This window comes from Sorex araneus, chromosome 2, assembly GCF_027595985.1.
Source record: "Sorex araneus isolate mSorAra2 chromosome 2, mSorAra2.pri, whole genome shotgun sequence".
In the NCBI taxonomy this organism is placed as follows: Eukaryota; Metazoa; Chordata; class Mammalia; order Eulipotyphla; family Soricidae; genus Sorex; species Sorex araneus.
Genome location: NC_073303.1, coordinates 161,521,648 through 161,545,091, shown reverse-complemented (window position 1 = coordinate 161,545,091; position 23,444 = coordinate 161,521,648). Strand labels below are relative to the sequence as shown.

General features: G+C 38.4%; 1 protein-coding gene across 1 annotated transcript in view; it reads right to left on the bottom strand.

Annotated features, from left to right (window-relative positions):
* DCBLD2 (discoidin, CUB and LCCL domain containing 2) overlaps window positions 1–23,444 on the bottom strand; it is a 67,055-nt gene that overhangs the window by 15,712 nt on the left and 27,899 nt on the right. Inside the window, exons 4-12 of the mRNA XM_055126149.1 lie at window positions 17,372–17,423; window positions 14,895–14,967; window positions 14,271–14,404; window positions 11,910–11,950; window positions 11,027–11,242; window positions 10,137–10,261; window positions 5,714–5,864; window positions 4,076–4,162; window positions 3,806–3,931 (exon numbers count right to left, since the gene is read on the bottom strand). Coding sequence (XP_054982124.1) covers window positions 3,806–3,931; window positions 4,076–4,162; window positions 5,714–5,864; window positions 10,137–10,261; window positions 11,027–11,242; window positions 11,910–11,950; window positions 14,271–14,404; window positions 14,895–14,967; window positions 17,372–17,423 — 1,005 coding nt within the window. The remainder of the gene's footprint in view (window positions 1–3,805; window positions 3,932–4,075; window positions 4,163–5,713; window positions 5,865–10,136; window positions 10,262–11,026; window positions 11,243–11,909; window positions 11,951–14,270; window positions 14,405–14,894; window positions 14,968–17,371; window positions 17,424–23,444) is intronic.

The following is a 23,444-nucleotide window of genomic DNA, read 5'->3' as shown; positions in this document are numbered from 1 at the left end:
TTTTATTATTTATTTATTTTATTTTAATATTTTATTTTAAAAATAAAGATTAACATTTTTAAAATAAATAAAATCATCTTAGTTTATTATTATTTTATTTTTTTTAGTATTATTTACTAAGATGCCATTAGTAAACTACCTTAGTGTAACTTACACTGAATAGCTTAGTGTAAAGGTGTGTGTGAACAGACCAGAAAACAACCCAGTGCTGCAGCCTGTAAAGACTTACAATTATTTAGTATTTCCTTATTTCACTTATTTGAAAAGGAAACCAGGGCACAGGTATAAGAAAGTGTCCTAAGGTCATATGAGACATTTCTTACTCCATCTCTGAACATCCTCTTGCCCAGGAGGATGACAAGGCAGCAACAGCTGCAATCTGAAGAATGCTGCAAAGGGACTGGTCTGGGCAACTGATTTCCTCCATAAAACCAACACAGAGAACAGAGCTGACAATACAGGAAGACATGCTAAGAAACCACATACTAGGAAACACCCTCCACCACCTCAGTGAGTAGAGAGTACAGGTGATTTTATAGGTTCTACAAAGGAAGATGGTTTCTACCGGTTTCCACCTTCTTTGAGAAACTAGTGAATAACCAACTGAGGATCTCTGTATCAAGAGCTTGAAAAATATGGAATATACCAGTATTAAGTATCAGATAGTAGGAAGAACAGATATAATAACTAACTAGGGAAACAGCCCCAATTGAGGTAGGGTCTGGAATCAGAGTGGTTGCAAATGGTCATGACATAATTTTCTCCATCATCAATCTCAGCCTGATGTGAAAATGGAGAAAGAAGCACCTTAAATAGAAATCACAACTCCAGTTACAAACCTATAAGAACTCGGAAAAGTAAATGCACCTATGCCCTAAAATTTGTGAAACGGGGAGAACAATTAGGTTGAGAAAGATACAGCTGAACTTAATCAGAAGATCGAAAATAATGGCATAGGTTCAAATTTTAATTAAAAGTGGTTTTTTTTTTTTTTTTTTTTGCTTTTTGGGTCACACCCAGCGATGCTCAGGGGTTACTCCTGGCTTTGCACTCAGGAATTACTCCTGGCGGTGCTTGGGGGACCATATGGGATGCCGAGGATCGAACCCGGGTCGGCCGAGTGCAAGGCAAACGCCCTACCCGCTGTGCTATCGCTCCGGCCCCATAATTAAAAGTGTTTATATCAGCGTCCCCAAGAAGAAACCAGAAGGCTTCTGTTGAAAAGACCTGCACACTCTTTACTCTTTCTCTAAACATGTAGGGCTCCGAGCTGTGGTATACTCTAAGGGTACTGGTGGTCTTGAAATTTGAGGATCATCTATATATCAAACTTTAAATGAGTAATACTTTTAAACGATGGTTCTATTCCAAAGCCTGGTCTCAAATTCTGCCCAAGTAGAAAGCTTCGGCCAACAGGGAAGAAGCTCTGAGAGTTCTTGCCTGGAACAGCCATTCCTTGTCTCTAGCTTGCCTCCCGCAGCGTGACAAAGAGGCTGACTGGGAAAACCTTAGGAGATAGGAAGAAATGGATGCTTGGGAAGTCGGAGAATCAAGGCATGTTTTCAGAAAATGTGGGTGACAGAAATTCTGGGGCGGGGGTAGAGATAGTCCAGTGGATAGGGTGCTCGCCTTGCATGCAGCCAGCCCAGCTGTACCAGGAGTGAGCCCTGACCCCCGTTTGTTTGTTTTTTCCTATGTGGCACATGTTATTCTGAGTCAGCAGCTTATTTTTCCTCAAAATGAATATGCTTCTATCAGCCACCGCAAGCACTGAAACTTACTTTTGACAGATAAGTTTTTTTCTGTGATTCAATGCTAATTTTGCTTTTTTAACAATTAATAGAATCCAACAGTTACTATATTTCACATATTAACATAAAAATGTGGGGAATAATTTCTTTTTTTAAATTTTTTAAATTTAATTTTTAAAATTTTATTGAATCTTTAATCAGTCATCTGTTTTGGGGCACTCTGGTTTTTTCCAGATTCTGGCTATTGTAAACAGTGCTGCAATGAACATAGAAATACATATACCATCTCTACTATACCTTTTTGCCTCTCCGGGATATATTCCCAGGAGTGGTATTGCTGGGTCAAATGGAAGCTCAATTTCTAATTTTTTGAGAATCGTCCATATTGTTTTCCAAAAGGGCTGAACCAGTCGGCATTCCCACCAGCAGTGAAGAAGAGTCCCTTTCTCCCCGCATCCACGCCAACACCGGTTGCTTTTGTTTTTTGGGATGTGGGCCAGTCTCTGTTACACAGGCGGGGGGGCTTAGGGTGGGGGGGCTAGGGGCGTGGGGGGGTTAGGGGTGTGGGGGTGTGGGGTGGAGCTATACTGGGATTCTTGGTGGTGGAATATGTGCACTGGTGAAGGGATGGGTATTCGAGCATTGTATAACTGAGATTTAAACCTGAAAACTTTGTAACTTTCCACATGGTGACTCAATAAAAAAATTAAAATTAAAAAAAAAATTTTATTGAATGACCCTGAGATAGTTACAAGCTTTCATGTTTGGGTTACAATCTCACAATGATCCAACACCCATCCCTCCACCAGTGCACATTCCCCACCACCAACCCCCTTTCCCACCCTCCCCCTGCCTCCATGGCAGACAATATTCCCCATACTCTCACTACTTTTGGGCATTATAGCTTGCAACACAGACACTGAAAGGTCATCATGTTTGGTTCATTATCTACTGCTCATGAAGCAGTCTTCCAGCTATGGGGCAACCCCCTGGCCCTTGTACCTACCGTCCTTGGGTGTCAGCCTCATGTGATGCTACCCTACATATTCACAAATGAGTGCAGTCATGGGGAATAAATTCTAATAACATACTGAAACATCATAAATGTTTGAGGTAAAGAGACCAATTTTTTTAAATAACTAAGATACCTTGAGGGTACTATTGTTTTCATTTTATTAAAGCACTACAAATTATAGTTACTCATAGCTGAATTTTGCACATACAGTATGCTAGCACACATCTCACCAGAGTGTCAACTTCCCTCTCCACCTTCATCACCCTGCCCCCAGAAGGCATCTTGACAGGCACCCTTTTAAGTGTGTTCAAGTTTGGGTCTCATGATTTTGGTGCCATTGACTCTGGTTTGGATATTTGGTTATGTAACCTCCACCAAAATCTTCATGTTCCCCTTGCCCCCACGCGTCCTACCTTTCTCCACACCTCCCACTCCATCTCCTGAATTCTTTCTTCATGTACATCTTAAATCTGTCCCTTCTTCCCACCACATTCTCTATCAAATAAATGAATAGACAACCAAGAAAAAAGTTTCTTATGGTTTCAGTTACTTCTACAAAATCTATTTCAAGCCTGAGACTGTACATATTTACTCAGCTGTAGAGGAAAGAAAAAAAAAATTACAAGAAGTGCTCTGGAATAAAGCCAAGCATTTTCAAGTATTATTTTAAAATTGAATCAGCGTGAGCTACACAGTCACCAAATTGTTCATGATTGGCTTTTAGTCATACAATGTTCTAACACCCATCTCTCACCAGTGCACATTTCCCACCACCAATGTCCCCAGTTTCCCTCCCCTACCCGCCTCTATGGCAGGCACTTTTCTCCTCTCACCTCTCTGTTTCCCTCCCCCCTCCCCCTCCCTCTCTTCCCCCTCTCTTTCCCCCTCCCCCTCTCAAAACAAAGTACTTAAACACATTCTTACACAAGTTTTACTATACTTATACATTTGCACAAATATATAGAGAGGGGGTATTTAAGAGCCAGAAACTTGAAAATCTAAGTGAAAACCGTAACAGGTGTTAATGGACTCTGCTTACCTTTGGTTACATTTGGAGTCACTGTAGTGTTTTTAATATCGGGAGCTGCAGTTGTTTGTTCCCTGTGTGCAGGAAAGTCATTGCTACTGCGAGGTTGTAGTGGTTGAGTCAATTTTGGGGCACGACCTTGAAAAAAAATTTGTTTAAAATTCGTTATTCTTTTATCTATACCAAGTTGATTGAAAATTACATGCTACTGCTTTTCAGTCTATGGAATTTTACATCCCAAATCTAGAAAAATATCAGACTCTCACACCAAAGGCGACATACCTTTGGCTATCTGGGGACGGGCTGTCGTGTTTCTGAGGTCATTGCTGTTCCGAGGAGGTGGGGGTTGAGTAAGTTTTGGAGGACGACCTTTAAAAATAGTTTGCAAAGCTTTTAACATTTTGCTTATAACAATCACAGTAAAATACTCATTATAATTATCTTCACCACCTTCCAGAGAATCCAAAAATTCCACACAGAAATGTTAAATTTCAGCCATAAGACAGAAAATACTTTGCATTGACTTACAACCACAGGCTGTCCTCTCCCCCCGCCCCTCCCCCGCCCCGCCCAGGGGTGACTGGCTCCTGCTTTCCATTCACCACGCGCACAAGGTCCGAGTGACCCCAGCAGCTCGGCTCTCTGGAACTCCCAGCATCGTGAGATCTGCAGTACACAGCCAAGTATGAGAGCTCTGTGCTTAAAGCGGGCCTTGGTAAGCACTACGCTTCAAAGCGTTTGAGTGTGGCCACCGGCAAGCACTTATGTGAGCAGCAAAGCAACCCCCAGCAAGCACTACAACCAAAACGAGTGAGATCACTGCAACTCAAGGAGCACAGCTTCCGCTGCACACATACTCAAGGACTCCAATGAAGTGTGAAGTGTATCAGCCCGCCCCTCCCCCCTCCCTTGAGCACCAGATGTGACAACAAGACTTGGTCTGTGTCTGACCCCTGGTGATAGAAATAACAGTAACCAAGGGCAGAAAGGGGGAAACAATAATAAAAATAAAAGATGGGAGTAGTCACTAAATATGTGTGTGTGTCTGTGTATCTCAGTTTAAAAAATAAATTATCTGAAAATAATCTTTTTAGGATGAAATGACCTGCAAATAATCTTTCCTAGGGGTTGGAGTACAGTGGGCAAGGTGCTTGCCTTGCACACGGCCAACTCAGGTTCAATCGCCAGCATCCCATATGGTCCCCAAACACTTCTGGGGTGGGGGGGAGCTCTCAGTGCAGAGTCAGGAATTAGCCCTGAGCACTTCATGGCACAAAAGAGAAAACATTGAAAGCAAAAAGAAACCACAAACCCCCTCTTCCCTCTCTTCCCTCCCCCAAGAATCTCTTTTAGGGTGGTACATAATAGAGAAGTTTGAGGTCTAAGGCTGCAATGTTATTACAGTTTTATATTGTACCCATGTTCACTTAATATTTAGGGACTGGTCATCATGCACCAGGTATCACAGGAGGCTATGTGTGAGAAATGTGAAAGTAAACAACAATAAATATAAAATAACAAAGGATAATATTCCTTCTTTAATTAAAAGTCAAAGGTACTCAAGTTAAGGTTACTGTATAATAATTAGTGCTTTTGTGACACAAATTATATGACATGAAATCTGATTAAAAATTACTAATCTGAAAAGGAGAACTGATGAAAGATACTAAGGCGGGGCCTACATTTGAAAATCAATCTTATTATACTAGCTCATCAAAAACATCATTTCTTTCATTTGTACTTTTGGAAGCAATTTGAATAGCTAATTTTTTAATATGAATTATTTCGTTAAAATCCCTTTAAGAAAGTATTCTAATTATTATTTAATTACTTATTATTAATTACATTATCTGAGGACAGCAAAGACACATTTAATAAATTCAGCAAAAATAACATGTCTTAAACATACTGTCGCTTTACCTTTGGGTATAAACTGACATCCAAGCAGTTCTATTTTCATGGCAATTTTCTGTTGCCATTGGGTAGGATTCACTCTAATAAAACGTGCAACAATTGGTGGCAAAAAGTTATTACGCACATCCTGATGATAATCTTTGTTTCCTTGAAATATCTATAAAAAACAACAAAAAATTGGTACTTTATATCAAGAGAGGTCAGGACTAAATCGCTCCACTGAAACATGCTCTTGTTTTTTGCTCTGGACCTTAAATGAGATCTGCAAAGTAGGACAATATGATTTAACTTCTAAAAAAAAAATTAAGCATAAACTTGAAAAAAAATTATGAAGCTATCTACCCTTTATCAAAAATTTATAAAATGTCATTACAAAATTCATTTCACTATGTTTTAATTGTAACAAGGATGCTGTAACTTAGAAATCTGGGACAATGGCTTCAATTATTTTAAGACACTACATTGTATTAATAAATCAGTAACTTTAGTCTTAAGCAATTACCAACTATTTAAGTATATCTGTTTTATTTTCAAGGTGAAGTATAATTTAACATATGACGAGAAAATGTTTTGTGCATTTTTCATAATTTTCTTCTCTCACTAAGGCTGAAACTGAACTATTCTACTAAACACATTGCAGATATATACCTCCACCTACTGGGTAAACTAAGAAAAGATAGTTGCTATATTATGTTTCATTCCGTGGTTCTTATTTGAACCAGGGAAGTGACTTTAAAACACAGATTCCATATAATTTATTGATTATTACTAAATAACAAAAAAGCTTTATAAAAATGACCCTTAGGTTAAAACATGACATCAAGCGACTCTCTGTCTTTAACTATTTCAAGCAACTGACAGTTACTTACAAAGTCTTTTCATATAAGTAGGTCAGATGCTCTTTATAGCAACCCTATGCTATAGGCAGAATCCAGACAACTCTAACTAAGAATCTAAGTAGACTACACAGTCAGCCGATGATAGAGCAGCGATTTGAACAAGTGTGACATTAAACACCAGGTTCTTTTAAGCAAAACAGAACCCCTTGTTATTTTAGATCAAATTACCTGGATATTTGCTAGACTACTAATAAATGAACACCAGCCTAAAATTAAAAAAAAAAAAAGGTTGCTTTTAATGTGCTAAGGTGAGAGTAAGTAAATGTTTAACCCCCACAATGAAGTCATTTCCAAACACTGGTTATTTTTTTACCCCAGCAACACATTTTAGTGGCATTGAACTGCTCAAAACTCCTTTTTAAAAAAAGTTTACTTCAAAGTTACAGTCATTCCCAAATGAGCACACTTCTATTATTTCTTTATATAGTACTCTGAAATAAAATGAAGGCAATTATTTGCAGTCTATCAGTGGAATAGAAACAATAGCTAGCTAGACATTTCAGACATAAAAACTCTCCTTGCACTCCTACCTTGTAACTCTCTGTCCATAAGAGTTAACAGGGACTGAATTAACCCCTCTGTATTAATCGCGTGAAAAATAGTAAACAGGATACAAAAATTTTTAGAAACTGGACAATCAGCAACACAGTAAAATCATCATTGAGAGAACAAATTCAAATTAATTGAGCCCTACTGTCCCAATATTGCCGGGAGAGAACCTCGTAATCTCACTGAATTGAGGAGAAAAGAATTCAGAGGTGACAAGGCAAGGCAATGAGGATTTGGAAGGTGGGTGAAGAGGAGAGAGAGAGAGAGAGAGAGAGAGAGAGAGAGAGAGAGAGAGAGAGAGAGAGAGAGAGAGAGAGAGGAGAAAGAGACAGAGAGACAGAGAGAAGAAAGAGACAGAGAGAAGAAAGAGATGGAGGGAGAGAGACAGAGAGAGACAGAGAGACAGAGAGACAGAGAGAGAGAGAAGAAAGAGACAGAGAGAAGAAAGAGATGGAGGGAGAGAGACAGAGAGAGACAGAGAGACACAGAGAGAGAGAGGTTGTTTCAAGTCTCTGTAGTAGTTTACCATTAAAAATTCAGCTTGGGACTGGAGCGATAGTAGATCGGGTAGGGCATTATTTGCCTTCCACGCAGCCAACCCGGGTTCGATTCCCAGCATGCCATATGGTCCCCCGAGCACTGCCAGGAGTGATTCCTGAGTGCAGAGCCAGGAGTCAGCCCTGAGCATTGCCAGGTGTGACCCAAAAAGCCAAAAAAATAAAGAAAAAAAAACTCAGCTTGTATGTAAAGAAACTATTTATGGGCAGGGAAAAAAACTGCAAAAATGGAGCCAGTTAAACAATTCTTGGAGCTACACAGAGCTAGAAACAATTCATGTTGCCGAGAAACAAATGGAGAAAAATCATAATATAATACATAAAATTCATAATAAAACTCTAAGTAGACAGTTAACTACTTAGAATAAGAATGCAGGAAGGAAATTAGACCTAATTTTTGAACTGAAGGAAATTAGGCTGTCCTACACAAAACTAAAAAGCAAGTCTTGCAAAAATTAAATAACTATTAAGTTACCTAACTGCACCCAGAAGAAAGCTTTAAAACAGGATTTTTTTTTTCATATGTACAGTTCACAATGTCTAGTATGAAACTAGAAATTACTAGGTATGTGAAACATGACCCTTAATAGCAAGCATTATCAAAAGATCCATGAAACAACAGAATTAACATATAATAGAAAGAATCAAAAGAAGCATTATACATACTACATGTTTTAGAAGTAGAGAAAAGCATAAACAGGTTAAAGAAAGCTATAACAGAAAATGTAAAAGCCCAAGTTGAGGTTAAAAAAATGCAACATCAGCTGTAAAAAAATATCAAAATTAATGGATATTATACACTGCAGAAAAACAGATTGGTGAACTTGAACACAAATCAAGAAACTAAAAAGCAAGTCTTTTTAGTTTCTTAAAGAAATGCTCTTTTTTTTTTTTTAAAGAAATGCTCTTTAAACTATAACAAGAGAATAAGATCAGGGACCTGAGAGATAGCACAGCAGTTGGGCATTTGCCTTATACATGGATGACCTGGGTTCAATCTCCACATCCCATATGGTCCCCTGAGTACCACCAGGGGCAGTATCTGAGTGCAGAGCCAGGAGTAAGCCCTGCAAACCACTAAGTGTGGCCCCAAACTCTACTCTCCACAAAAGAAGAATGAGAGAACAAATGATCAGAATATCACTAAACTGTATGATATCTTCAAGTCATGATATTTAAATAATCAGAAGTGATCAGGTGACTGATTTGATAAATGGTCTACCACTTTCAAATGATGCAATCATAACCCACAGATCCTAGAAGCACAAAGAAGTCTAAGCAGAAGACACATGAAGGCAACTACACACAGACATATCAAATTACCCAAAATAAGTCTATTATAAGACATCTTAAAAGCAGCCAAGAAAAAGATATATTACACATTGAGAAACAAACACAACAGAATTTTGCTGAATATGATGCAAACTAGAAAATAATAGAACAGCATATTAAAAATAGTGAAAGACTGTCCTGCCAGCATTCTATTACCAGTAAATGATTTTACAGAAAATAAAACTAAATAATTTAAATAATTTTTGTTTTTATATTCCTAAATTTTATATTCCTAAATTTTTCAGGAATGTAATTCATTGTTCTTAAATGTATCTGCATAGTAAGTAAGGCTATTGTTTTGACAGTTTCAAAAAACTAACTATATTTCACAAGCATAATAAACTTATACCAATAAGTATGGATGTGTTAAGGAGCAAAGAGCAGTAAAATTTGGGCGCATAAGCAGAAATAAGGCAGATATGAAGACAATATAGAAATTTGTTTCAATGGGTAGAGGCTCACCAAAGATGAAGTTCATGGGAAATCAAGAAGAAAGAAGGTCTTGAATTACAGCAGAAGAGTTTAGATCCACATGAAAGATAATAAGGAGTCCTATAGTTTTTTGACAGAGAGATGACAAAAGTAGTAATTGAAGATACATTAGCAAGTCACATACAGAGAACTTATGTAGCTAAAACAAAACTTGGGGAGTTTTACTGAAAAAAAAAAGTGCTCATGATTGCAATGCTCACTGAGAGGCAAATATTTTCCTTGGGGACTTTCCCCCTCACAAGATCCTTGAGGCCGATTGAGCCAGTAGCTCATAATCTCCCTGCCTACAGAGTTGACTCTGGGAACAAATTAGGTTCACTTTCTTGATAAGAAACTCTTTCTAGAGAAAAGAAATCACAGCTACTATAAAAAATTTCTTAGCAATTCAAACGACTCAATTAAAAAGGCAGCGACAGAAAATCAGGTACTTTTAGGGTCATGAAAAGGAACCATGAACCACTGAGACTTTCCTGCTTGCAGCAGAAAGTACTTGAACTAACCAGTAGAGGGCAGAAGAAGACCAAAGGATAGCTGAGGAGGCACTTGGCCGACTCCTTTTAGACAAATGTTTAAGACACTAGTAATAATTTTTCTTTTTACCTTATCCTGCTCCACACCAGGCTCTCTGTACACAGTCCACTTCTGTCCATCATCACTGTACAGAATTCTGTAGGCTGACACATAGTAATTGTGCTCCACCATCGTAGAGCCAGTGGTTATAATGCCTGAAGAATGGAGAGTTACTTTCATTACTGTACAATAAATGGTCTGATCCCTGATGTTTGTACAGAGCAAAGCAGAAATATCTAAAATACACTATTCAAATATTACTTTCCTTGGCAAACTCACATTGCCAAAATCAAATGCAAAGTTTTACTGTAAGAGCAACAAAAGTCTTGGTTTCGTTGTAGTTAGTGTAGAGAAAGTTGTAGAGAAAATAGAATATTTTATTTTGGCAGCTTATTTTTGTATCACTGTAAGGTATATTTCAACTACAAGGAAAACTGAATTTCTGGGAATGAACAGACTAAAGACAATTACTGGCATTATTTGCAGTACCAAAGGACAGTCATTTTTTTGCCAAAATTATCTAAACCAATCCTAACCAATTATTTTGACCATTTGCTGAATTGCTCTCACTCAGCACATGTGGAATATTAGTTAAAGCAGTTAAATGGGCTTCATAAACATAAATTTCTCTTCATGACTACAAGAGATGATTATTTCAGATGTTTCAAAACACTTTACTGAAACACTAACTTAAACAATCTTATTACAATGGAAAATAAAAGCTAGCAGGAATCAAATATCGATTCCTTTGATGTACCTCATTTTACCAAACTTCAGTAATAAGCTTTAGTAATGTTAGTAATAAAGAAGATACTTAAAAACTTGCAATTCCATTTGCAGTGACCTAACTTTCTATGATTATCTTCGATGTCAGATTTCCACAAAAAATCAGTTTCTAAATTGTGAGAAACTCTATTAACCTGTTATCTTCTTTTCCTTATTTAGATCTATTTGTAACCACTGATACTCATCAGTGGCAAAAGCTGCCCAAGGAGGCCCAGGTTTTCTCAGCCGAGCCTTTTCTGGTTTCCAGCTGTGTTCTTGCCCCGTGTGGTCGGTCCACTCCAGCACAGACGATGCGGTGATTTGAGGATCCGCAATCACACCAGATTCCATCCCTAGTGTTCCATAACAACCTGAAACAAAGGACAAATAATCTGCTTTCCAGATAAAAACTCAAGCTTGTTTACTGTGAACTTTCTATTGTACCTTTAATTAACATACACTTGAAGCTGATGTTACACTGTAATTTCCAAAACAGGCAGATATTTTTTAAATAGGCAGATAGGTCTCCTGGGCCTTGACCCCAAACCAGTCATTGCTGACTTGCCTCTTCTCTCCCCTTGCCATATTTTTCTAAAAGTAAAATTTGTTATATTATAACATTATAAGCATTATGTTACAAAGAATAACTTACTTATTCATCATTTATCAGATTCTCTATCAGAAATAAGCTCTAGGAAAGCATGATTTTTTTTAAACATCTGCACACTATTGTTTCACTAGCATCAGGTAAGTGCCTGCCAAATCACAGTTACTCAATAGGTATTTTCTGTTGAGAAAGAATGAATTCTTTACGTAATTTAAGGTATCACCTTTTCTAAGGAACTCTCCTTATTTTCAGTACAACTTCCAGTTTTACTCACTATAAAAGCACCTAACTTACCTCATTGTGTTATTATAACAACTAAATGAGGAAGTAAAAAGAAAAAACAGTAACTGGCACAGGGTCTGTCATATAGTGCTTGGAAATTATTAGCTATCTATAATTATTGTGATTTATGAAGACCATAAGATGCTTACCACTTGTCTTAAATGTAAAAAGGCTTGTAGATAAGTGTCCCCTGAAAGAGAGAAAGTATTTTTATGACAGTCATATAACATGACTAACATCTGTCTTAGTAAACTTTTTCTTTTGTTTTTATTTTACTGTATAGAAAAACGAGAATATTCTATGGCTATCTGTAAGACAGCTATACTGCTCCTATCAAAGTCAAGTCTCATTTCTAAGCACCAAAATTCCTTTAATAAGATAGATAACTTTCTCTAAAGTTACCTAATTACCTAGTTTCATGATTGTAAAATTGTATCCACATAATCTTTTTTTTTTTTGGGTCACACCCAGCGATGCTCAGGGGTTACTCCTGGCTTTGCACTCAGGAATTGCTCCTGGCGGTGCTTGGGGGACCATATGGGATGCCGGGGATCAAACCCGGGTCGGCCGAGTGCAAGGCAAACGCCCTACCCGCTGTGCTATCGCTCCGGCCCCAAATCCACATAATCTTTAATATTGCTTATTTCTTTCTTATGACATAATTTGGCTCCTAAATTTTTTTCTCTGCAATTTGCATTTGGTTAAAGTATAATGAACAGTGTAATTCTCAGAGGATTTGGCTCTTTTCCTAGGGTTGCACTGTAGCACTGCTGTCCTGTTGTTCATCGATTTGCTCCAGCGGGCACGAGTAACGTCTCCATGTGAGACTTGTTGTTACTGTTTTTGGCATATCAAATATGCCATGGGTAGCCTGCCAGGCTCTGCTGTGTGGGCAGGACACTCTCAGTAGCTTTCTGGGCTCTCCGAGAGGGATGGAGGAATCAAACCCGGGTTGGCTGTGTGCAAGGCAAACACCCTACCCGCTGTGCTATTGCTCCAGTTTGAATTTCTGGCTACTAAAAAGAGATTGAATTTGTTAGAGGAAACCAATGTGTCTAACAACAAAATTCAGTATTACAAATGCATTACTGTATTACTGTATTTTAAATCAAAGTGTTGGGCAGAATGGGTACAACGGGAAAATTAGAGGTAGGAGTATGTCAACAGCTCATCAGATGGAAGGTCAAAGGACCCTACAGAACATGGTGAGATAAAAATCAATGCATGCTCCTGCCTTTTGGCACAAAACCCAAACCATTATTAGAGAATACAATCCTTTATTTTAAAAATATAATAGAGAAATTGTATAATACACATATTTTTTTTTTCTGAAAGTGGACAGGGGAAAGGAAAAATAGGACTTGAATAAAATCATCTGGGAGAAGCCAAAAGAAGAAATGGCAGCTGAGTCAATACCAGGAATGGGCAAATGATAGCTTAGTCACCTGTTTTGTAGGACCCATGAAGCTAAAAACATATTGTTCTTAAAGGAGCATATAAGAACATATTGTTCTTATTGTTCCCATAATGTAGGACCTTTTAAGCTAAGATTATAAAAAGTTGTAAATGAAACAAAAAATAATAAGGCCCATAAAAGCTAAAGTATTAGCTTGCTGATCCTTCAGAGAACAAACTATACTGATTCCTGCTTCCCTCCCGGATGTGAGCGTGCTTTTTCCTTCTGCATAAACAGGGCCTGAGACCTCTGCAGAGAAACTTCCATTAGGCTCAGTGCTTGCTACATGACTGAATATGTAAGAAGCAAGATTTATAGAAACAGACAAGTACTGCGTTCGGATGTGTTTCAACTTTCTTTATTTTTGATGCTTAATCTATATTTTGTACAACAGAAAACACAATAGCTACTATGAAAACAGATGGATAAATGATACAGCCTCTGATTTATGAAAATTTAATTTATATTTAAAACATTTCAATTGTCCTTAATCCATCCTGGGTCACAATAAAGGCTATAAGGAAGAACAACCATGCCTTCCATCTTAAAAATAACATAAAGGCTTTTCAGTGACCTGGGATTTACTCTACATTTTGAAGACCTATGAAATAGATGACTCTTCAAAAAGGCTAAGAACAAGCCTGCTTCTATTCTTCAATACACTCAGACACTGGGTATCATACAAAGATTTTTTTCGGGGGCTGGAGCGATAGCACAGCGGGTAGGGCATTTGCCTTGCACGCGGCCGACCCGGGTTCGATTCCCAGCATCCCATATGGTCCCCTGAGCACCACCACGGATAATTCCTGAGTGCAGAGCCAGGAGTAACCCCTGTGCATCGCCAGGTGTGACCCAAAAAACAAAATAAAACAAAACAAAATTTAAAGATTTTTTTCTATGGTATAAAAAACCAATAATTTGTGATTATTGCACCAATATTATTTCATGTATACCATTAACTGTAATATTGTTAAGGTCTCCAGAAATATGTAGCTAGTCCCCAGGCAACACTTATTTAGCATATTTATCTATCATAAACAGTACAAATACTTACACCACAGATGTGACGTTGTTGGCCAGTGAACTTTCATAGTACGGGATACCTTTACTAATTACAACACTGATCTGGCCACCCAAAATGTTTGACACTACTCCTGCATGCACGCCGGCCATACACAACGGAGAGGACTTAAGGAAGAGGAGGAAAAAAAGAGAAGAATTATGAAGAAAGCAGGTAGGGCACTTGCCTGGCATGTGCTAACTTAGGTTCAATTGCTGGCACCACTTCTAGTTCCCTGAGCCCCACTAGGAATGATCTGTGAGCACAGAGCCAGGGGTAAGTCCTGAGCACCAAAGGGCTTGGCTCCCCAAACAAAACAAAAACCAAAAGACAAGTTTTAAATTTTATTTTGGCCATTTTCTAACAAAACATATGTCCTCAGGAATTATTGTCAACCTGTTGATCTAGGTGGTCTTCTCAGGAAACATGGGATAGGTTATTGATGCCGTAATTTAGGACAGAAATTTTTAAGTGAAAGAAAAATTTAAAATATTACAAGCTACTAAAAAGAAATTATTCCTAGACCATATATATATACCTAAAGCACACAGAATCTACCTATTCTGGAGTTAAAAAAAATTATACTATAACCTTAACATAAGTCTATAGTCAACTTACATCTCTATATCCATGAGGGATTGTTCCAGATATCTCAGCAAAGGGAAGCAGACAACCTGACGGGCAGTACTTACTGTGAAATGAAAACAAATGAAAAAGATATATATAGAATTTTATCTTCTGAGGAAAAACAAACAAACAAAAATTCTTTACTTTTCAGCCCAAAATAAATACCAGCACACAGCCATCCTGAGAGAGGTGCCATCTCAGGAAAGCCCTTCCAAATTTCCTTCTGTTCAAACATGCCACATGTTTCCACCCTGTCGAATATGAGGAGTCATCTTAAGAGTAGAAAAATGGTCTACCCATTCACTATGAAGCAAAATAAAGCAGGATGTGGAAAATGAGATAGATTTTGGGGCTGTAGCGATAGCACAGTAGGTAGGGCATTTGCCTTGCACGTGGCCGACCCAGGTTCGATTCCCAGCATCCCATATGGTCTCCTGAGCACCGCCAGGAGTAATTCCTGAGTGTGGAGCCAGGAATAACCCCTGTGCATTGCCAGGTGTGACCCAAAAAGCAAAAAAAAAAAAAATAGGTTTTGCAAAATCATAGGTGAAGAAATGTTGCATGTATAAATGGAAGGAAGTTTGGAAGGGCCTTTTTTGCTTGTGAATAATCCATTTTATCAATGATTTATTATCAAATTTAGGATAATTTAAAAAATATCTGGCATTATTGTACTCAATATCACTAGCCCACCCACCATACGACATGTTTACTGGTATGTTTCTGTTAAGCGTTGGGCTATGCGAGGTAACGGGTTTATGAAGGTCAAGCGAATACAGCCCTTGTTCTCAATGAGTTGGTATTCCAATAGTGGGGCAAGTTACTACACCAACGCTTACACAAACCATTTATCACACTATGATTCTACTATGAACAAAGGGCATTTTATTAAAAAAAAAAAACCCAAAAACTGAAAAGGTAACTAAAAGAGGAATCTAATAACAAAAGTGACATTTGGGAAACTATGCTAGACGGCATTCGAAGTGCTACAGATTCGACACTAGAAACTTATGTGTTTTATCCCCAATGGACAGAGAATAAAATTGTGGAACTGTGTGCCCAGGTCACAGTCAGTAAGTGGCAGGTTAGCTCCAAAACTGTGACTTCATGCAAGACTCTGCCTGACCTTGGTCAGGGCGAGCCTCTGAGGAAATGAACTCGGGAGGACTAATGAGAGACATCACAACCAGTGGAGGAAAATAAGAAAGAACAAATGAGGAGGCTGAGGGGAAAGGGGGTGGTGGGAGGGATACTGGGACCACTGGTGATGGAGAATGGGCACTGGTGGAGGGATGGGTACTCGACCATTTTGTGACTAAAACATAATCACAAAAGTGTGTAAGTCTGTAACTGTATCTCACGGAGTTTCATTAAAAAATTTTAAAAAATGAATAAATAACTTTTTTCCTAAAATGTATTTTGTCTCCTGATAAAGAGGCTGTAAGGAGTCATATATCGACTCTGAGATGTTGCTAAGCACTCAGAGCAGTAGCCCAGGGGATAGAAGGTGGCAGCTTGCACCAGGGAGATGACAAAACTGCTAGAGAGTCGAGGGCACAGGCAGCTGACCCTCTGACAGGGCTGGGGCCATACCCTGATTCCACCACTGACCAGGGTCCTCTCTAAGTACTAAAACTATAGATTATGTATAGACAACACATGTACAGATACCATTATCAATGTCCATTATTGACACAAAGAAGGTTCTTTCCCTAACAGAAACAAATCAGGGGGAGATTAGAGTGATATGTCTTAGAAGATGAGACTGAACTATCATAACATGACTGAAAGAGAGAGTTAGAAACGGAGACAGAGAGACTTGAAAGAGTACAACGTCATACATATACATCCAGAGCTGTTTCAATGTGAGTAGAAAGGATAAGATTAGAAAAATGATCTTGAGAAATACTTGTGAAAGATCCCCAAAACCAGGTTAAGGAATTTTTTTGTGTGTGTTAAGTAGCAGCTCCTGCTGCTACGGGAAATAATCAGATATGTGTTTAGAATAACTTGGCAGCGATGTGAATGGTAAAAATAAAGCCAGCTAAGGTTAGAAATGGAAAATCATTTAGGAATGAATCCTTGTCTAGGTTAAAGAAAACAACATAAAGCAGGGGAAAAGTCAAAGTACTTCTTGGATAAGAACAAAAGAATTCTACAATAATCCAACTGCTATTCCCATTTTAGAGAAAAATAAGCAAGCAGCCTATCTACCTTTATTACATGTTAAGGAATAAACAGTCCTAGACTTAAAGTAAATTAAAACGACACTTTCATTGTGATAATCTAAATATTACAACTGAAACAAAATATAAACATGGTAACCCAATGGCTTTAGATAAGCTCTAATTTACTGGGGTCTTAAAATGATTATCTACTGGACTTAAGTGTATAGTAATTTGCAGTGTATAAAGAATGACTAAAGGAAACATAAGATGTCAGATAAAAATTCACAAATATAGTCATACCTGAACTCAGGTTCCAAAAAATTGGATGCAGTGTCCAAACAAGTAATTAAATCTAAGAAAAAAAAACAAAATGAAAAATGGTTCAATAATATGTAGATTTATTCTTGCTGAAACATTGATCTGTGTCTAATCCCATTTCTTTTTTGTTTGAAATTAAAAAGAAAAAAATCTCAACAGTGTGTGAAAGGCTACACTAATAACTTCCTTTTGTGGTGTGTTGAGGCGGTGGGGCACTCAGGGGCCATGCGTGAGGATACTTACCCTGACGTGGGCCTGATGATTCTGGACTCAGGCCCAGTGATGTGATGCTGCCCGAGTCCACTGATGCTGAAAGCCATGAGGTCCAACTTAGTGACGCCTGGAGGCCATGAAGTGCCAGGGAGGAACTCAGGGCCTCAAACATGCCAGGTATGTACATCAGCCCTTTGAACCATCTCTCCAGTCCCTGTCCTGAAAACTTCTTAGTTTACTAGTATTATTATCACTGTATCACTGTCATCCCATTACTCATTGATTTGCTCGAGTGGGCACCAGTAATGTCTCCATTGTGAGACTTGTTGTTACTGTTTTTGGCATATCGGACATGCCACGGGTAGCTTGCCAGGTTCTTCAAGAGGGACGGAGGAATCGAACCTGGGTTGGCCGTATGCAAGGCAAATGCCCCACCCGCTGTGCTATGGCTCCAGCCCATTATTATTATGTAAATCATTATTATTTTGCAATGCTGGGATCAAGCCCAGGTCTTATGTAAGGCATGAGTTTTAGTGTTGAGTTATACCCCTTTGCCTCCTGTATAAATATGGGGGTAAGGAAGAGTAAGGGCCACACCAGGTAGTAGTTAGGGCTTACTCTTGGCTCAGTGCTCAGGAATCATTTCTGCGCATACTCAGGGTTTCCTCCTGGCTCAATGCTCAGGAATCATTCCTAGCCATGTTTAGGATACCACTTGTGGTGCTGGGGATTGAACTTGGGCTTGCCACAGGCAAGGTAAATACCTAACCACCTGTATTATCTCTTCGTTCAACTTTTTACAAACTTCCTTTAATCACAATTTCCTTCTGATTTGAATATTCTTGATTTGGGAGTTGTGTCTCCCCAGTACTGTTCACCACCACACAATCTTCTAGTCACAATCAAAGAACCAACTCAGGCAGATATAATTCATAGTCAAATTGCTTCCATAAAGTTTAGCTCCTTTGAGAGAGAGCAAAAGGGAATGCCCTGCCAAAGAGAAGGGGCGGGGGGAGGGGGAACGGGGTGGGGATGATGGGAGGGATTCTGGGACCATTGTAGTGGAAAATGGGCACTGGTGGAGGGATGGATACTTGACCATTGTATGATTGAAATGTAAGCACGGAAGTTTGTAAGTCTGTAACTATAACTATACCTCACGGTGATTCACTAAAAAAAAAAAAAAAGCTTAGCTCCTTAAACACCAAAGTATTTTTTAGTTATTAAAATCCCTTGCTGATCTCTCTTCTCTCTCCCTCTCTCTCTCCCTCTCCCCCCCCCAACACACAAAACAATGACAAAAGAAAGGTGAGTCACTTCTGTGGTTCTGAATAACTGCTAATCAAAATTCTGTCCATGCACAGAGCCCCACAGCACTAGTATTTTTTGAGAACTTACTCAAATTTCAAATTCTTGAACAATATCCCAACTTACAAATATTTGAGAGTGGGGTCCCAAAATTTGCGTTAACAAGATATACAGGTGATTCCTGAGTACATTAATGTTGGAATCTAACATTATGATAGGGCTTGAAAATGTTTCTATGTGTACTGACCTAGCAACCAATCTGAGTAAGTGCCAACCTGCCTGAGACCTTAATTATATTATAAAATAGTCTAATTTTATCCTATTTTCTAATTCTGAGAGATGTCTGCATTGAGAGAAGTTGCCTGTAAAAGGAGAGCATCATGACCACTTATTACCAACAGAAAGTAGTAATTTGAGTGATTTAATATGGATCAGTATAACTAGTATGATGAACTGAGGCCACAGACATTTGAACGATGATTAAACCTGCCTTCTGAGTTTAAGAGGACGCGTGCCTAGAGAGGGCTCACTGCTACCACCCTGAACAGCTGAGAAACACAGTCAAGCAAACTGAAGTTCCTATCCTCTAGTTATTCCAGGCAATCTTTATATAGTATCAGTGAGAACTGATTTTCAACTTTTCCTGTGCTAAAGTGTTTCCAAATTCTAAAATTAGAAGTTGGACCCCTAAGATTAATAGAATTCAGAAATAAAAAGGTACCTATGTGGTCCCACATGGCATTCATACCATATGGAGGCTGCCAGTTGGCCATTACCTTCAGGCCACATGCCAGAGAGCTGGTCAACTATGGACAGACTTGATCAGAACAAAGCTTCGATTGTAAGTGCATGCAGTGTTAAATCTCCTGCAAGGCTGAAACGCCAGAATATGCCATGCAAATGTACACACCTCACTTGACTCCACTCTCAAATTCCATGGGGGCACAAAGTGCTCCCTGGGAGAAACAGCAAAAAGAATCAAGAAAACTAAAGGTAGAGAACATCCGAACATCCTGATTATAATATTTTGAACTTTAAACCTTGGAAGGCAGAGAAAACATCAATTAAGCAAGGGATTAAAAGCTTTAAAATGTTTTTCACAAATGCTTTTCTCAATTAACTAGTCTCTCATAAAAAAAAACAAAACATAATTTCTATAAGGTTCCCAAATAATAAGAATCAACCTGTGCAAAACAAAAACAGCTCAGATAAAACCATCTGCAGAGACTTCTGACAGCAGTGTATAAACAATTAAATAAAACTCAGAGTTCAAAACCAAATCTTCAAGTTTATAGTAATGGACTTTTTAGTCTTGGGGTTTCAGAACTCACTCTGTGGTACTCATGGGCTACTCTCTGGCCCAGAACTCAGGTTACCATATGGTAATGGGGCTCAGGCCCAGGCACCAGTCTCTGGCATACAAATAGCATCTCTAGCCCTCTGAGCCGTCTCTCTGGTCCCTAATCAAATTGATTTTGACAGAAGTGCCAAGATAATTCAACAGGAGAGAACAGTCTTTTTTTTTTTTTTTTTTAAAAAAAAGAAGTACTGAAATAAATAGATATATACAAGCAAGTGAATGAAATTGGACCCCTTACTTTACATTACATATATAAATTAGTGTAAAGCAGATCTAAATTTAAGCATAAAACTCGGGGCTGGAGCAATAATCCAGCAGGCAGGGCGTTTGCCTTGCATGAGGCCGACCCGGGTTCGATTCCCAGCATCCCATATGTCCCCTGAGCACCACCAGGAGTAATTCCTGAGTGCAGAGCCAGGAGTAACCCCGGTGCATTGCCGGGTGTGACCCAAAAAGCAAAAAAAAAAAACAAAAAAAAAGAAATTAAAACTATAAAACTCAAAACACAGTAATATATGTTAAACAAATTAAGCAATGATTACTTAGATCATCAAAAGCATAAGCAACCAAGATTGGACATTAAATTGCATTTCTTTTTAGGATATACAAATAACAAATAGTATATGTGAAGATGTTTATTAGCTATCAAGAAAATGCAAAAAAAATAATAAAAAAAGAAAATGAAATACCACTTTATACTCAGTAAGATAGTTAGAATGAAAAATGACCCACAGTAACAGGTAAAGAAAGAGGTAAAAAAATAAACAAAGAGGTAAAGAAATCCTCATTTACTGGAAAATGGTGACTCCATTAGAAATTGATCCTACAGTTCCTTAAAATTTCCTAGTAGGAATCCCAAAGAGGATTAAAAATCTATGTATACATAAACAGTTGTGCATATAATGCTCATCAACTAATATGGAAAAAGAAACATCCATACAATGGAATAGTATTTCATTATAAGAGAAATTATATACTCATACACAAAAGATGAACTTGAAAACACACTAATGAAAAATAGTTATAGAAGACTATGTACTACATGATTCCATTTTATGAAATAAACTGTATCAATGTCACCATCATACCATTGTTCACTGATTTGCTCGAGTGGGCACCAGTAACGTCTCCATTGTGAAACTTGTTGTTACTGCTTTTGGCATATCGAATATGCCACGGGGAGCTTGCCAGGCTCTGCCATGCGGGCAAGGTACTCTCGGTAGCTTGTCGGGCTCTCCGAGAGGGACGGAGGTATCAAACCGGGGTTGGCCTCGTGCAAGGCAAATGCCCTACCTGCTGTGCTATCGCTCTAGTCCATGAAATATACAGAACAGATAAATTCATATAGAAAGAAAGGAGATTACTGGACATTAAATTTTAATGATGTTTTGTGAAATTAAAATTTTCTTCTGATGGCCACTTAATACCTCTATTGCAAACGACAACACCCAAAAGAGAGAGAGAGAGAGAGAGAGAGAGAGAGAGAGAGAGAGAGAGAGAGAGAAGAAAAGGGAATGCCCTGCCACAGAGATGGGGTGGGGTGAAGGGGATGGGGTGGGGGTGGTGGGAGGATCTTGAAAATAATAGCAACTGCTGGAATTTGATGAACCTGTACCAACTTCTCTCATAATCATTTGAAGTATCAGTATCAAGACTTACTTGTTACCAACATTACCTTTAGTTGTCGATAAAATTTTTGAAACTGAACTTTACAGATGAAAATGATTATGAACAGATAAGAGAAAATGATGGGAAATTGCTGCTTGGGCAGAGATAAGGCACTTGCCAAACACAACAGCTGGCCCAGGTTTGATCCCTGGCACCCGGTGAGGTCCCCTAAACCCCACCAGGAGTGAGCCCTGAGTGCAGAGCCAGGAGTAAGTCCTAAGCACAACCAACTGTGTCCCCAAAACAAAAGATATCTAAAACAGTGACACAACATCTGAATTTGACCAGGCATTCATAAGTATAGACGACACATCAAATCAGTTACCTGAAACCACAGTCAATTCCTAAAACAATTTGAATGCAGGACATTCCTAATTTAATCCTAATTAAATCCCTAATTTAAACAAGCAATGCAAAAACCTTAATTTTAAGAGAGAGGATATGTATTTTTAGAATTTTTCAACAGGAAATGATTAAAAAAGAGAACAGAAAACATAAAATCGAAATAAGAATTTTATTCTCATATTAAGACAAAGAAACATTAGAAGCAACCACAAACTATTTCTCTTCTAGCTTCTTATCTATCAGCTTAAGATATTTTGGAAGGAAGATGCAAAGAACACAGAGCCAGGGAGAGAATACCCTGGTTCAATCCTTGGCACAGCCAGACGGTGGCACTGGAGGCCTGACAGCAGGGTCTACCCAACACTGCATCTTCAGACAAGCGCTTTCAACCAACCACTGGTACCCTAAGAACCACTTTGAAGGATTTCCCCCCCACATCCAAAATAGGAATGCAAATATATCATCACCCTATGAGTGAGAGGTAGCGCGGTATACCCAAAACACAGATTCAACAGAACTGAAAGCATGAGATGTAAGCAGCAACCACTGAAACTTTGTAATGTGCCTGCCAAGTTGACGGGTGGACTGGGGGTTGGGATGGGGAGGGAATCTGGGAACACTGGTGGAGGGATTGGTGTTGATTTATTGTATACCTAAAATGCAACTATAACATTGTAAATCATGGCACTTTAATAAAAATTAAAAAAAAATAATTATCATCACCTAATTGTTTTTCCTATCTTCCTTCTGATGTGAGGACAAAAAATAAGTCTGTGTGCGAGTATACATTAGTAACAGCAGGGAAATTGAACATTTGTTTTATGGCTCCTATGCCATGCACTGTCAGGCATTGTTACATATATTACTGCATTTAGTCCTCATATCTAACTAATTTATAGACGAGAATCACAGAGATAAAATACGAAAGGGCTGGCTTTGGTTCTAGGGCTACCCACAGTCTACCTATGCTACCACACAGCCTTAGCTTTCTAGGCTCTGCCATAAGTATTAATTTCTCCTCAATCAGGATGTTCCTTTTATTTCTATTGCTCCACCCAAATGAGCTTTTCCCCTACTCTTCCCTTTGTTGTTTTCTTAAGGACTTTTACTAGCCTTTGCATATCAAATGATCAACTAAATTGGTTTTATTTTTATTTATGT